The sequence below is a fragment of the Danio aesculapii genome, chromosome 24 (assembly GCF_903798145.1).
Source record: "Danio aesculapii chromosome 24, fDanAes4.1, whole genome shotgun sequence".
Taxonomy (NCBI): Eukaryota; Metazoa; Chordata; class Actinopteri; order Cypriniformes; family Danionidae; genus Danio; species Danio aesculapii.
The window spans coordinates 14,578,117-14,595,770 of NC_079458.1; the positions used below are offsets into that span (position 1 = coordinate 14,578,117).

The 17,654-nt window shown below is 35.4% G+C and overlaps 1 protein-coding gene across 6 annotated transcripts in view; it reads right to left on the reverse strand.

Moving 5' to 3' along the window:
• The window catches only part of dip2ca (disco-interacting protein 2 homolog Ca), a 235,944-nt gene that overhangs the window by 45,395 nt on the left and 172,895 nt on the right, over nucleotides 1-17,654 (reverse strand). For all 6 annotated transcript variants that reach the window (XM_056450841.1, XM_056450840.1, XM_056450839.1 and 3 more), the window contains 8 exons: nucleotides 16,940-17,049; nucleotides 13,564-13,666; nucleotides 13,396-13,460; nucleotides 13,209-13,302; nucleotides 12,620-12,739; nucleotides 7,025-7,139; nucleotides 4,380-4,519; nucleotides 2,169-2,305 (listed from right to left, as the gene is read on the reverse strand). In XM_056450841.1, coding sequence (XP_056306816.1) covers nucleotides 2,169-2,305; nucleotides 4,380-4,519; nucleotides 7,025-7,139; nucleotides 12,620-12,739; nucleotides 13,209-13,302; nucleotides 13,396-13,460; nucleotides 13,564-13,666; nucleotides 16,940-17,049 — 884 coding nt within the window. The remainder of the gene's footprint in view (nucleotides 1-2,168; nucleotides 2,306-4,379; nucleotides 4,520-7,024; nucleotides 7,140-12,619; nucleotides 12,740-13,208; nucleotides 13,303-13,395; nucleotides 13,461-13,563; nucleotides 13,667-16,939; nucleotides 17,050-17,654) is intronic.

Consider the following 17,654-nt stretch of genomic DNA (forward strand, 5'->3'; position numbering starts at 1 on the left):
GATGTTTGGAACCACCAGGGCTGGCCATCAAAGATGAGTGATCAGGGGGAAAGGGTTTTAGTCAGGGAGATGATCAATAACCTGATGTCACTCAGTCTGAACTCCAGTGTTCTTCTGTGGAGAGAAGAGAACCTTACAGAAGGACAACCATCTGTGCAGCAATCCACCAATCAGGCCTGTTTGGTAGAGTGGTCAGATGGAAGCCACTCCCCGCCTCAGACCATAAGAAACTAAATTCTCTGGTCTGATGAGACTAAAATTTTACTCTTTGGAGTGAATGCCATGCGTTACGTTTGGAGAAAACCAGGCACCGCTAATCACCAGGCTAATTCCATCCCTACAGTGAAGCATGATGGTGGCAGCATCATGCTGTTAGGATGTTTTTCAGCAGCAGGAACTGGAAGACTAGTCAGGATAGTGGGAAAGATGAATGCAGCAATGTACAGAGACATCCTGAATGAAAACCTGCTTCAGAGTGCTCTTGATCTCAGACTGGGGTGACGGTTTATCTTCCAATAGGACAATGACCCAAAACACACCCCCAAAATATCTATGGAGTGGCTTTACAAGAACTCTGTGAATGTCTTTGAGTGGCCCAGCCAGAGCCCAGACCTAAATCCTATTGAACATCTCTGGAGAGATCTGAAAACGGCTGTACACCGAAGCTTCCCATGCAAACTGATAGAGCTTGAGAGGTACTGCAAAGGGGAATGGGCAAAAATTTCCAAAGACAGGTGTGCCAAGGTTGTGGCATCATATTCAAAAAGATTTGAGGTTGTAATTGCTGACAAAGGTGCATCAACAAAGTATTGAGTAAAGGCTGTGAATACTTCTGTACATGTGGTTTTTCAGGGTTTTTATTTTTAATAAATTTGCAACAATTTAAAAAATAACTTTTTTCACATTGTCATTATGGGCTTTTGTGTGTAGAATTTCGAAATTAATCCATTTTGGAATAAGGCTTTAACGTAAAAAATGTGGAAAAAGTGAAGCGCTCTGAATACTTTCCGGATGCACTGTATCTGTCTCTCAAAATAAAAAATAAGTATATATATATATATATATATATTATATGTTGATCTTTATTATCATAAATGTGATTTAATACCCCTCATGTCTGACCTTGTATTTCTAGTTGTGACTTTATATCGCATATTTGTAACATAATATTGCAGAATTACTATTGTGTATTGCACATTTGCAATATTTGCATTTGCATATTGTAATAATTGTGCCTTCATTTCAGACAACTGCATCTATATCACACATTTGCAACTTTACTTCTGACAACTACGACTATTTCTGAAAAAACTGCAACAATCTGTAATAACTGTGTGCAATTTGTCTTGCAACTTCATACCTCACAACTTCAAGCTTTAAGATGCCATCTTGCTGAAATGTCCACTCTGGTTTCATATTTATCATCCTGCTAATAGATGTTTGACTGAATCAGCTAATATTATTTTACAATACGGAAGGGCAGAGAGCTGCTGAAGAACCACTGAGAGATTTCAGCTGTTGTCTGGGCTTTCACTGCCTTTCTACACCTCCCTTTCTTCATGTGTTCAATACTTTTTTCCTGTGTCATTTCATTTTATTACACATACCTTAATTTGTAAACTAATTAGATTTGTTTTCTTTGGTTGTTTTCAAGATCTGGTGAAAAATTCAAGTCAATAGCACCTTTAGAAATATGTTTTCTTGAATACTCATTTCCCTCATTGTATATTGTGATTATACCACATAGGCTTTTTGTGGCTTTCTGACTGTTATTTTATCTCACAGCACTGCAATTTTATTTGTCATAACTACGGTTAAATATATATTAGCTGAAATCATTTCATGTATCATTACATGTTTATTTCCCTTTAAAATTTTTTTATGTAATTGCAAAAACAACATGTTAGATACTATTTTATTTCTAAATTAAAATTATACCTCACAATCACCTGTTAGATTTTTACGCCTTAAAAATAAAAACAGACTTTTTGAGAACTGACCTTGAGAAAATGCCAGACTCATTATTTCACAGCAATTTAACAAAGCAGCCAAGGAAAAGGCTTTGATGGGAGCGTTTTAGCATCTGTGTGAGCAGAGCCCGGGGAATTCTTGGTAGGAGAATCCACCTAAGTAGAGCCAAATCAATCTCGGTCTGATAGGACACAAACCTCAAAGGTGTTTTTTGTCATGCCCGAAAGCCCATAATATGACATTCCTGTGGCGATGGAACAAACACACAGCTCTCCGATCTCATCTGTTCGACACAGCTGAGGAACTCCCTCCGGTTTGACCACACACATCAGAGCTGCGCATACACAACGTCAATAAACACATTACACACTTTGTGAAGTACTAAATACAGCACGCAGAGACACATATTACAACAAGAACAATATTTACAAAGGTACATTTGAAGAGCCACTCTTGTATTTACTAGTTATGTCACCATACTGCAATGTCTAACAATGCGATACTTTAAAAATATTGATACTCGATACACTTTTAGCTTAGCTTAGCATAGGTCATTGAATCGAATTAGACCGTTAGCATCTTGCTCAAAAACAATTAAAGAGCTTTGATTATTTTTTCCTATTTAAAGTTTGACTTTTCTGTAGTCACATCATGTACTAAGACCACTGAAAAATTAAAAGTACTGTGCGCCAATATCATGGCTGCAGCAGGCACAATCATATTACACAGCAAATGAAAATTAGCTAACTTTCATGTATTCTGGCTCAAATAGATACATTTCAGGATCTGTACAAAAGTAAACATTTCTGAATCATCTTAAATGTCTCCATGGTTGCAAGGAGTGCAAGCATGTGGTCACATTGTTTAAATTGATGGAATGTGATTAAAAATGGTAAAATTCGAGAGTGTTTAACTCTATGAGAGTTATAAATTGACTCTATTTAAAAATGAAAGAGGAGTGTTCCTTTAAAACGGGGGTCACCAATTTCGTTCCTGGAGGTCCGGTGCCCTGCAGGGTTTAGCTCCAACTTGCCTCAATACAGGGTTGGAGCTCAAATCTGCAGGACACAGGACTCCGGAAAGGAACGAGTTTGGTGATCCCTGCTTTAAAACCTCAAGCATGGGTCAGAATTAATGGTTCTTAATTCTGGTCTTGTCAGGCAAATTCTGCCAACATTTTCACAAGCCCAGATGAATGAATGACTAAATAAATAAATGAATGAAAGAACGAACAAACAAATGACTAAGTGAATGAATGAATGACTAAATATCAATGAATGAATGACTAAATGAATCAATGAATGAATGACTAAATAAAACAATGAATAAATGACTAAACGGATAAATGAATGTCTAAATAAATGAATCAATGAATGACTAAATGAATGAATGACTAAACAAATGAATGAATGACTAAATAAATAAATGACTGAATGAATGAATGACTAAATGAATCAATGAATGAATGGCTAAATGAATAAATGAATGACTAAATGAATCAATGAATGCATGAATGACTAAACGAATGAATGAATGTCTAAATGATTGAATCAATAAATGAATGACTAAATGGATGAATGAATGAATGAATGAATGACTAAACAAATTAATGAATGACTAAATGAATGACTAAGTGAATTTATGAATGAATGAATGAATGAATGAATGAATGAATATAAATGAATGAATGTCCAAATGACTAAAAGAATGAATGAACAACTAAAGGAATGAATAAATGAATCAATGACTAAACAAACGAATGAATGTCTAAATGAACGAATGAATGAATGACTAAACAAATGAATGAATGTTCAAATGAAAGAATTAATGACTTAATAAATGAATGAATGACTAAATGAATGAATTAATGAATGACTAAACAAATGAATGAATGTTTAAATGAATGAATGAATGACTAAATGTATGAATGAATGACTAAATATAAATGAATGAACGACTAAATGAATGAATGAATGACTAAACAAATGAATGAATGTTTAAATGAATGAATGAATGAATGAATGACTAAATGTATGAATGAATGACTATAAATGAATGAACGACTAAATGAATGAATGACTAAACAAATGAATGAATGTTTAAATGAATGAATGACTAAATTAATGAATAACTAAATGAATAAATGAGTGAGTTGATGAATAAAAGAGTAAACTAAAAAAGATGTTATTGTTTTGAATATTCTAATAAATTATTCATATAGCATTCTAACAACTATCACAATTCTTGATCCCATTTTAATATTAGACGAGAAACATATGTAAAACATTACTGAACACAATAATAAAGCAGAGAATAATAAATAATAAACGGTTCCACATTGATATGGAGCATTAATATGTACTGAAATATGGATCATTTTGACAACACTAGCATATACATATGTGTACCTCCAGGCATCACAGTGCCCACGTCCTGTACGGTGAGCACAGACAGACGCTCCTCTGAGTCCACTCGGATGACACCATAGCTCAGACCCTGCATAGACAGCACACCTCGACCCGGCGGCTGATTACTGTCATCTGTGGGCCTAAAATGAAAAAGATCAGATTAATATATGGTGACTTTAATGCAATGTAAAACAGAAGTCGAGGATGCTGATTGGCCCAATCACTTCTTATGAACAGCACACATATAAAGTCCTTTAAAAAACGCACACATCTGATTGAAGAGAGATGTTTGGCAAGGTATAGCAAACCATATTCGAGCAGAAAAAAAAACATGAAACAGTGTGCTGATTCAGTTTACCAGAATTAGAGCTCTGTTCCAAAAATAGCATGCTGACTTGATGTCTGTACACATATAGGAAGCTGTCCCCTAAGGAACTGATGTTTTTTTTAACCTCTTAAGGCCCAAGGTGTATTTTTACATGCATTTTTATTTCTCTTTGCTATTTATGCTTATTAAAACCTAATTAGAATAAAAACCTATGTATCATATTTTGATACAATGTACTTTTAGAGAAAAATGATGTCCATATATGTGGACTCGTGGTCTGAATTTACATAAAACACTTTTTCCTGAATTTTTAATGCATATTTAACATAGACATTTTTTTTTACTTGCTTTCACTATCAGAGAGTAAAAGCTAATTTTTTCGTCATTTTGGACAGTTAAAAACTGTGTTTAAGAACATTTCAATGCTGCAAAACAGTTGCAGGATGACACTGTATGTCTGTAACAAAATATAAAACATACAACTTGACTTCTAGATGATCATTTGGAAAAGTGGCAGAAGGTAGATTTTTCAGATGAATCATCTGTTGAACTGCATCCCAATCATCACAAATACTGCAGAAGACCTACTGGAACCTACATGGACCCAAGATTCTCAACGAAATCAGTCAAGTTTGGTGAAGGAAAAATCATGGTTTGGGATTACATTCAGTATGAGGCGTACGAGAGATCTGCAGAGTGGATGGCAACATCAAGAGCCTGAGGTATCAAGACATTTGTGCTGCCCATTACATTACAAACTACAGGAGAGGCCAAATTCTTCAGCAGGATAGCGCTCCTTTTCATACTTCAGCCTCCACATCAAAGTTCCTGAAACCAAAGAAGGTCAAGGTGCTCTTGGATTGGCCAGCCCAGTCACCAGACATGAACATTATTGAGAATGTCTGGGGTAAGATGAAGGAGGAGGCAATGAAGATGAATCCAAAGGATCTTGATGAACTCTGGGAGTCCTGCAGGAACGCTTTCTTTGCCATTCCAGATGACTTTATTAATAAGTTATTTGAGTCATGGCAGAGATGTATGGATCGATCCTCCAAGCTCATGGGAGTCATACACAATATTAAGTATTTTTACACTGCGCCATGACTTCTATACTGTACTTTATTTTCTGTTAAGTGACAAGACTTTTGTCTAAGTAAAATCAGACCTTAATGTCCTAATTAAGTAATTAAAAATCAAGGCATGATCATATTTTATTTTGGTAAATAAATAAGCTCATGGGAGTCATACACAAAATTCATTATTTTTCCACAGCACCATGACTTTTTATTCTATACTGTACATTATTTATGTTACGGGACAATACTTTTTTTATGCAAAGTCAGATATTACTGTTCTAATTAAATAATTCAAAATAAAGGCATGATCATATTTTAATTGGGTAAAATAAGCGTAATCTAGAGGCCTTTCATATAAGCCATATCTGATACCAAATGATCAACTAGAAGTCAAGTTATTATTTGTTATTCCTAAAACTTGTATAGGCAACAAGACTTTTGTCAGGTAGTGTATATACACTTTTATGTATTCATTTATTTTTTCCCTCGTTCCCTTAACAACATTCATGCAGTCTGATGCTTTTAAATGCAAAGTAAGCAGCTCATTTGGGACAGGCTAAAAGTGTAGAAATGTTGGATCAATCATCCAGAGCTCTGAAATGTGAACGAAATATTGAGAGGAAGGAAATTATTACCGCAAACCACATGAACTAAACCAAAGGGTGAAAAATGAGGTTACTGTTAGTTTGCTCTGTAAATCCACAAACGACAATGATGTAACTTTGATGACAGAAACAGCGGAATTACGTAGCGCCTCTCGCATTTGAAACAGCTTTTTCCTCTGACTTCACTGGTTGGCGATGTTTTTGTCAATGACACCAGGCCTTTTTATTAGGGTGCAATTCATCTGACATTTGTTCAAATTCATACAAGCTGTTCTCCTCCACAAACTTGTCGGTAAAAGCATCCAGCGGCAGAGTTAATCCTGTGGAATGATAACCATATGCTGTGCGCTCTGTCGCCAGTTTGATTCAGTCACAAAACAAAGATGTCGGGCTGTAATTATAGAGGCGGCCTAAAAAAACATTATTTTCTGGTAAATGGTTATGGAAAATAGCACTGAATATATACACAGACTCTCTCCATGAACCATCAGCTTCGATCTGTCTGTCTAACTGACACAAAAATGGCTTGTATCCATATTTCCATTACTTTTCCTGATGTTTTGGATTCAGAAACTAATAAATGAGGGACAGGAAGACCTAAATCTTTGGATATGATGTGTTTGGTGGATGTGTCACCTCCTGATGGCCACAGTTAGGGCTTCAGCTGAACTGGCACATGGACAGATGACCTCCGGCCGCAGACCTTTACTCTGGAAGACATTGAGGAATGCGTCACATGATGAGATGGACCCTGAGAGAGAAAGAGAGAGAGAAAACATTGCATACTAGGGCTGCACAATATATCATTTCAGCATTGATATCACAATGTGCACATTCGCAATAGTCTGAAATATAGTTGACCAGGAGCTAGAGAATTTTATTTAATACTCTATTACTATAATATAGTATAAATATACAATAAATATAGTATAAATATATAGTATAAATATTATTTACATGGCATTTATACAATTTATGCACAAAAAAAACAATAATTCTTACTTACAATTTTAATCTTGTTTCTAGTCCAAATATCTACATTATATACATTATAATTATCACTATAATGGGTACAGAGCTCTTATAAATACTTATAGATTGTTATAGCTTTGAAGCTGTTTTTTTCCATTTATTAATGTTAATAAAATTATATTATAATTTACATAAAGAAGTCAAAGAATATTTAATATGACCAATGCATGTGTTGCCTTGTGTCGTTAAAATTTAGCACAATGTTTCTATAAACTGTCATTTTTGTGCTGGAATAAACATATTTATTGATTTAAGAAATTACTGACAATTGTATTTTATTTAAAGGTGCCCTATAATGAAAATCTGGATATGCCATAGCATAGTAGAATAATAAGAGATCAGTATATGGAAATGGACATACCGTAAGTCTGACAGACCATTGTTTACACGTTATCAAGTAAATATGTAAAACCCCGGTGGACAACGGGCCAATCAGAGGACAAAACAAACTGTGAAGAGACTTACAGGCCATGCATGTATGACTACTTTAGGTCGTTCATCCAAACCTGACGTCATTAAGAGAACCAAGACTCACATAGCTCTGAGATCATTAATATGCATGCCTTAGGTTGTGTTTTATAAGCAACAATGTTTGCGATAATCCAGTTTTGAACAAAAGACATGTGAATAAAGCAGCATTTCCATCCAACAAGTCAAAGCAAACAAAATCATCACTTCCTGATTAATTGGCGCCAAATATCAACAGTAAAAATGGAATTTTCTGCAGTGGAAGAAGCTGCGTGAATCTTTTCTTCATTTAATAAATGAACTGTGCCTCAGAAGGCAATCCTGACACGCAGTGAATGCGCGGTGGCGTTTGAAGGCATGAGATGCGGAGCATAGACGCTCTTGATTCTGGAGGTGATTAATAATATAATAACACTAATATTGAAACGATTAAGGCATTTTAGAATGACAAAAACAACATTTCAGATGTTTTACAATGTACTCAGCCTGCTGGTTTGTCCATTCACACACATGATCTCTTATAACAAAATCACATGACCTTTTTTAATGCGCAAACTGGAATTTGTTCAGTAAAAGTGTTTGCATTACAGTTTATGCGCATCTTTTCTTATCGAATAAAAATTTTATCCTACTCAGTTAAGCGCATTTGCTTTTTATGCGCATTTCCAAAATGTATGCGCATCTTGGCGTCTACATCAATCGTTTATTTATGCGCATATATAAAATGTGCATAAATATAGGTGGATGGAAACGTAGCTAATAATAGTTTCCCTCCATTAGTTATTGTAAAACTTTTATTTAACTTACTATGCATATGGGACTTTTATTTTGACAACGCAATCGCAGATTGTTTTCTATGAGTTACTGGCAATGACAGTATGCAAGATTTACAGATTATACATTTATTCAGCTTCACTCCAAAGAGGCATAAGGTATGTTTTATTGTATCTTTTGTTAATTTATCGTGTTTATTGTAAAATTTGAAGTGTATGTTTTAACAAACACATGTAGATGCTGAATCATGTCAAATCACTCAGCTCAACTGCAGATGATATTAAGTTCTGGTTGTGTTTTCTTTGACATTATAGCTTACTAATACAACACAATACATCTCTATCACTCTCTTTTGTCAAGTTTAATTATAATTTAGCCTTTAGCTACTACTGGTGACCAAAATAGGCTAACGTTACTCTGATTGGTTATATATTTGTCCGTGTTTAGCATATATCATGCAGTGTGTGTATGTGTGTGTGAGAGTTGCACATCAGAGCGGAGCTCATTAATATTCAAGACACAATCTATATATGGTCAATTATGGACCTTCTGATTCTAAGGGTATTTTATGGAGTAATAAATGAGCTTATGAAACTGTTTCTGGAGATTTTCTGAACTTCCCGAAACCATAAACCTACCATGTAGAACAATTTAACTTATTAAGCCAATGCAGTAAATGGCACCATTTCAGTACAAGAAAAACTATTTCAATGTATGTTATAATTCACATGACGTAATACTGATGATTTGAATAACTAGTGAATATATAGTTCAATATTTAGAAGCTTTACGTTATAAACAATCATCTATGTTAACACAGCACATTAATCTTTCCATCTTAACAGACCGAAAAAAATCCAGTTTCCCCTTTTATGACCCTTCTAAAACAGTTTTACTTCTATTCGAAATGCTTCTGCTGTCTCGTACTGGCATTTGCATTGGTATTTGGATGAAACAGGCGGCAGAAGGAACGGTTTGTCCTTCAGTGTGTCCATTTGTGTATTATGCATCAGTATATTTAAGGAAAATGGCTTCTGGGCATCATCTCGCCTGACTCATCTCTTCTGTGAGTTATATTATTACACACTTATGAGGGATGCTTTTAGCTTTTTTTCGGGTTGCTGGAAGTGTAAACAGCTGCTTAACCCAGCAGCTTGTTTCCTGACAGAGGAGTATTTCAGGAAAACAAACAGGTGTACAGCAGGACAGGGAAAGGATTAAAGGTCTTCTAAAGTGCTCTGAAACGTGCAGATTTGTTTGTTGTGTGATGCAATTTCAACTGAAAAATAAATACAAGGCGGAGCAAATCGAGCAGCTCTTCCACTTTTCAAAATAGCCAATAGCGTTTTGTTTATATCTCAGCTTGGCTTCATCCTCTTGACAGCCACAGTTTTAAATAACAATCCTGAGTCTGTCTAATCTTTCTCCACTATAAAAACAGCATTCAATTCATGTCATTTAAATAGGGCTGATACCTTTTGTAGTCAAAACTGATTCGCAAAAATGATCCGCTCTGTGTTGTCATGGACCAGAGAAGACTATGTGTGTGTTTGTGTGACATTAGTGCAGAAACAGACTCAATTCCTCAACTGGAAAGCATATTAAAGGGGTCATTTACATTTCAATTCATTAATTTTCCTTCAGCTTAATCTCCTATTTATCAAGGGTCGCCACAGCGGAATGAACTGCCATCTATTCCAGCATATGTTTTACACAGCATTCCAATGCACACTTTTAAGGGGGTTGGAGGGAGGGTTCACCATTAATGGAAAGGATGGTGGAGATTACAGACAGGAAAGTGAGGGGAGCAGAGAGAGAGGAAGGATCGGCAAAGGACCTCAAGCCAGGAATCGGGTTGTCGTGAGCACCTAAGTGCTGTCTTGATGCACTAACCACTAGCCTATTGGCACCTACAAACAATGTGCACTTTTCCATTGTTTTTCTATGTAATAACAATAATAATAATAATAATAATAATAATAATAATAATAATAATAATAATAATAATAATAATAATAATAATAATAATTCATTCATTCGTTAATTTTTCCTTCGGCTTAGTCCCTTTATTCATTTAGGGGTTGCCACAGTGGCATGAACCGCCAATAATAATAATAATAATAATAACAATAAATTATTATTATTATTACATAGAAAAACAATGGAAAAGTGCACATTGTTTGTATGCACCAATAATAATAATAATAATAATAATAATAATAATAATAATAATAATAATAATAATAATAATAATAATAATGCAGTTTATTTGAAGGTGCCTTTCTCGACACTCAAGGTCACCGTACAAGACAGCAAGGACAGACAGTTCAGATTAAACAAAAACAAAAAACACTCTTGCACCAAATTGCACCGTCATGTAAACACTCTGGATGAACATGCGTCTTTTGCTATGCCTTTTAAGTTTCACTTTTACAAGCAGCTCTACTCATCGATGTCAGTTCCAAAGCAGTGGACCAATCAGAAAAATGCATTTCAATAATTTTTTTACAGCAGCTAGTTTGAATGCCAACTGCTCTGTTTGACATTAACATGACAGAGGATGCACTTTAAAACAGAGTATTGCATCTCTGTGAACGGCCACTAACACTGTCTGAACTGTCTGCCATTCGATTTTGGTGTTCTTCACCACATTTTTTCAAAATGTAGTTTCGATTAAAGGTGGGGTAGCACTGCATTTTTCATCACAATGACTTCCATTTCCAGTACATGTATGCGAATGCACCAGACCAGAAATACTCTGAATTTCACTGCATTCCAAAGTTTGGTGAACTCTGAATTTTCTTTTTTTATCAGGAAGTGTTTAGACAAACCCATGTGAGGATAAGGGTGCTTTCAAATCTGTGGTTCGGTTCATTAGGTTCGGACCAAGCCCAACAAATGATACATTGTAGCATTTTTCTGCCGTTTTGGTTTTTTTTTTCACACCACAATGATAGCTTTGGTCCAAACCAGTTGAACAGAACCAAAATGCTGTCAAAATCCACATCACTCATGGCCAGATGTTATTGAATGTATTTCCTAAACTTGTTTTTGATTGGTCAAAATTAACGTGCGGGAAAATGCCAAAGTCTTGCAAGTAAACAAACCGGCAGACACAAAATGTCGCTTTTTACTATGTAGGGACGTCCATTAGACAAAATATACATTTCTAGAATGAAGCGCGGCTGTGGCTGGAAAACAATGTTTTAATGCATTGCAAATGGCGAAGGCGCATCGCAAGTCACTTCAGGAGGAGGCGTGAATTAATTTAACTAAACTGCGACATGGTCATCTTGCGGAAATATTACCAACGATCAATGAGGTAATGTTTAATGTAGTAAGCGCTGTCAACAAATATTTTTCCTCCACACCCCATAAGATGGGACAGCACATCAGACTGGATTAGTCCAAAAAGGCACAGTTCTTTTTGCGGTTGGGACCGTTTTAGTTCGGATCATGTACCACAAACGAACCACTCCAGCGTTTATTTGAAAGCGTACCAAGACCACCTCTTCAAGGAGGACTCTTTACACTTTTTTGGTCTGCTTTTGGTGTGTACTTAAATGCGATTGCTACATTCACACCTGCCCAATCGAACAGCACTAAGAGGGAAAACGAACTTAGTGCGATTCAACCGAACTAAATAAGGAAGGTGTGAAAACACCCTAAGAGACCAATTTCAGCCATGTCTGGTAGGACGTGGGACTTCAGATTCTAGAGAGCATTTGATTTGATGTGAAGCGGAAGTGTTCAGTGATATCATAAAAAATCATTGAGTCTAAATGGCAGAAATTAGAAACTGCGATTTCGAATGCTTATATCTTTTTAACTGCAACTTATTAAAGCTAACAGATCACATTAAGACTAACACATTGATACTAACACCTTGAATTTTGATGGCAGGTAGACTATAATGGTTAATAAAGGGAAAAAAAGAGAGATATTAAACCAGCTCACATGGGTTGGATCCGTCAGCCACCACCAGCATGCGCAGAGAGCTCAGGTTGATGTCTCTCTGATCTCGATGAGCGACCAGAGCCCAGTGCATATCCCTCGACTTGACACAAGCCACTTTTCCTAAACACAAAAACAGACAAGGTTATTATAGAAATCACAGAAATCACCATCTTGGACGCTTACAAAACTTTGAAATTCAGTCCCATAATTGTTTAGTATAGCTTTTGCTGTATGAAAAGATTATTTGTTGATATTAATATGATTTCCTTTCCAAATTTTGAGTTTGCATTATTGATTTTACATTCTGTGCTTTAAAGGATAGTCAATTAATTAATAAAACATTAGCAGAACAAGTAAATCTTTCATAAATCTATCTTCTTGAATACAAAACACAGTAGGTAAGTTCTGTGTGTGCTTTAAAAATGCTCACTGGTACTAGTTTATTTACATTTGTCTTGTTTCTATCATACTAGACAGACTGGGAATATGATATTTTTAGTAATGTTTACTGTTTTTGCAGTATATTACTTAATATAAATAATTCTAACACAAAACAAAATGTATTTAATGTGAAAAGTGATTGACAGACCTTTGTATTGACAGACTTTCTGGATCCAGGACAGAGGGTTGACCTTCATCAGGGAGTATGGGATGCTGATTACATGCATCATGTTCATGACGCTCTGAAAAAACAGGAGGTGACATTTATCGCCGTGAATGTGTGGCACATGATCTTTATGTCATTTACAATATATTTGTTCAGAAACAGGACTTACGGTTAGGATGCCGTGCCACAAACCCACATCCTTTTTAAAATCCAATACATTCACTATGATTTCAGCTGAAAACAGGGAAAGCAGTTTTACTAGATGACTATCTGAGAAGGGTGATTTGAGGACAAGAACAGTTATAACGATGTGTGTGCGTGTTTGTGTTGGGCTCACCTTCTGTGTATCCACAAGACTGTGTTAGGGCCTGGCAGTGTGTTAGAAGTGCGATCCGTGTCACCGTCACACCCAAAACACTCCCATCTTTACAGGTTTTATACTGTAAATCAGTAAACACAAGAGATCAATCATTAACAACAATATTAACGCATCAAATCCTCTTTACAAAGATGGTTTGCATAGCCGTTAACGCATTTCTCACTACGCCAAACAAATAAAACTGTGAAACACACATGATCATAATTCAATCTCAAAATCTAAATCAAATTACAATAAAACACAAGGCATATTTTCTGGAATATTCGAAGTTTTGATTTGAAATTAATATTTCTACTTTTAACACCAGCTTTTTTATATTAGCTATATAAATATTAATTTAAATATTAATGTAATTTTAATAATTTAAATATTAATGTAAATTTCTTACATCTGATTAATACAGAATTTCCCCCCCTTTACTATTATTTATTTTTGATAATAATTCACACATCCATAATGAAAAACTTTTTTTGCTTTACAGTTTTAAGAAAAGAGAGCAAAACATGCTTTACTGTCATGAAGATAAATGTCACACTGCCAAAATCCCAAAGATCCTTAAAAGACTAGGTTTTCCATAAGTAAAACATCATTTGTTTCCTTCTGTTTCTTTCTGAGACATACAGTTAAAGTCAGAGTTATTAGCCCCCTTGATTTATTAGCCCCCCTGTTTATTTTTTTTCCACAATTTCTGTTTAACGGTGAGAAGATTTTTTCTTTTCTAAACATAACAGTTTTAATAACTAACTTTAATTTCTAATAACTGATTTATATTATCTTTGCCATGATGACAGTAAATAATATTCTACTAGATATTTAGAAGACACGTCTATACAGCTTAAAGTGACATTTAAAGGCTTAACTAGGGTAATTAGGCAGGTTAGGATAATTAGGCAAGTTATTGTATAAGGATGATTTGTTCTGTAGACCATTGAAAAAATTAGCTTGAAGGGGCTAATAATTTTGACCTTAAAATGTTTTTTAAAAAATTAAACGCTGCTTTTACGCTAGTCAAAATAAAACAAATAAGACTTTCTCCAGAAGAAAAAATATTAACAGACTTTGAAAATTTCCTTGCTCTGTTAAACATAATTTGGGAAATATTTAAAAAAGAAAATAAAATTCAAAGGGGGGCTAATAATTCTGACTTCAACTGTATTTGTCAGACTGTACTGTAAAGAGGCGTACAGTAGAACAGAAAGCACAGCAATAAGGACATCTGACACCGGGCCACTTTGCACAGACTCTCTGATTTCTGAGATCTGTGTGTGAAACACTGAGACGACTCACTCCAAAGCGGTTCAATAACACCAGACCAGCCCTACTCCATCATCCAAAGTCCCGATCCACAATTAAACAAACATTAATCATTTATCATCCATTATCATCCAGTCACTCTCTAATGGAGGCAGCAGTGGCCAGCATGCTGATAGGAAATATTGATTTCTGCAGCTTGAGACATAGAATATCTAACAATCAGATATCAAAAAGCAATTCCAATGGCTGCTGGGGTGGAGCATATGGAGAAAAAACAACAACAATCTAACAACGAACAAAAAGACAGATAAGTGAGTATCGAAAAAGAAAATTCTTATTTCATCATAGTGAACCAGCATCTGATGCAAAGTCAATCAAATCTCAAAGTCATTTTTCAGACAGACTTACAAAGGTTTGGTTAAAGGGGGAAACTGATTGGGAATGTGGGAAAATGATTTCGAAGCATCAGTATATAAGTCAAAAATTTAATTATTGTAATACAATTCATCCACTCCTAGTAAGACCACCAATAATGACTTACAAATAATCTAACAGAGAATGTTTATTAAAACCAAGTGGCAACCTCCCGCTCTACCTCGTGTAGCTAATACGGAAGTAACTGAAACTTCAATTCATCGAAATTCCGCTAGTCCTGGCTCCATAATCAAGCAGATTTCTATTGACCGCAGTGTTAAAATGGCCAACTTAACAGCAAAAAAAAAGGTGTTTACAGCCTGGTACAAAGAAAAATTTTGGTTCATATAGCTATGTGAGGGGGTGAATTTTTTTATAACTCATCCGATTCCTTTATATTAGGTTATATTAAGCCTGCATGATTAAGGGTGTGGCCACTTGAGTGACAGCTAGGTCTCACTGGTCGCCGTCACTTCACCTCAGCTAATTCCGGCTGATAAGCCGCTGAACTACATATACATCGTATTTTTGTTTTGTTTAATGTGGCTTTACACAGTCAGTTGCTTTTTGGAATTATTTCTTACAATTATCAGATGATATGGCATGCTGTATGCACTTAATTTTGCTCACAAACCATTCACGTGGCCTCCATTTCCCAGGTGAGTGAAATTATGTACTTACATACCATATCTATAAATATATTTGTTTTATTTAAGCTTATTTATCAATTCTCTTTAGAACTTGAATGCACTCCAGAATCTGACAGATTGATTAGCTGTAGGCTGTTGTCATACAGTCTTATGCCTGGATTTCATAAATAGCCTTGCACTTACTAACACAGACTATATCTGAAGTGTTTGGAAGTAATTCGCATTTGCCTAGTGTAGAAAAATGTCATAAGAAAATGTTTAGTGGCTCAATGTGTTACAACAGTGTTTTGAAAAGACTAAACACTTTATTGATATAGTGTACAACCCAGCACATGTGGTCACAAACGAGTCGCAGGTAATGAAGTATTAAGCGTTTCTCCGAAAGAAAAGCCTGTCTAAGCAAAATGCTAGCAGGCGTCTGTAGCTCTGCTCACGCCCCGCCTCTTTGTCCTTGTTTGGTATCCCCCGGTTGGTGTGATGATGCGTGAACAAAATGGCGATGGTTGGCTATGTCTACTGGTAGCTTTTTTTGCGTTCTTCAAAAACCTTTGGGTGACATCACGAATACTTTGTCTATATCTTCTACAGTCTATGATTTGAACCCTTTTTGCACATTTGTAGCATTTCCTAAGAACATAAGAGTTTATTGCCATATCAGCTTCAATGGCTATTTATGGAAAAAACAGATCAAATTTACAAACATTCATTCATTAATTTTCCTTCGGCTTTGTCTCTATCACAGTGGAATGAACCGCCAACTTAGCTAGCATATGTTTTAAACAGCGGATGGCCTTCCAGATGCAACCCAGTACTCATACATTACGGCCAATTTAGCCCAGTGGTTCTCAAACTTTTTTCATCAAGTACCACCTCAGAAAAAAATAGTCTTACCAAGTACCACCATAATGGTATGAAATTAGTATTAAAACTAACTTTAATATAGTCCGCATTTGGTGCTTCACACTTTTTGTAAAATGATTTGAATAAACCAATACTTCCCATAACAGTATGCTCACCTCTATGTAGGCGGTGTCGTTATTTGCATCTTTGATGTGAGGGAACCAATCACGTGGCGGCTTGGAGAGGTGTTTGGATTCTGTGACGAACCAGAGCAGCTTTGGCCATCCTAATGAGTGGGTGGAGTCAAATGCAGAGAAAACACGAATATTCATACCAATCCCATTAATATTCATGCAGCTTGATGAGTCAACCATCATTATCATTATTAGTGGTGATTATATTGGGATAGTGAGTGATTAGGGTGACTGGCTAAATGACTATGTGCATCGGGATAAGAGCGAGTCTGTCTTTTCTTCATCTAAATGACTTCTTAATCATTACAACAATATCATAGACTCATTACCTCGACATTTTCTATTTATACCGTCTCTCGTCAAGCTGCAGCTCAGACAGGGCAAAAACGCTGACTGCTAGCAGTCTGGCTTAGATAACATCACATGCATGATACAGCCTATAATGCTCTTGATTTTCACTCATGCACCACAATTTGTCTATTTTTATATATTATAAAACGCAATTCATTTCTTACTGTGATGCAAAAGCTGAATTGTCAGCATCACTACTCCAGTCTTCAGTGTCACGTAATCTTTCTGAAATCATTCTAATATTCTGATTTGGTGTTTAAGAAATGACTCCTTAAATGTCTCTACTGTCACTTTGAATCAACTTATTATTATTTTTTGCGAATAAAAGTACTATATTTATAAAGTA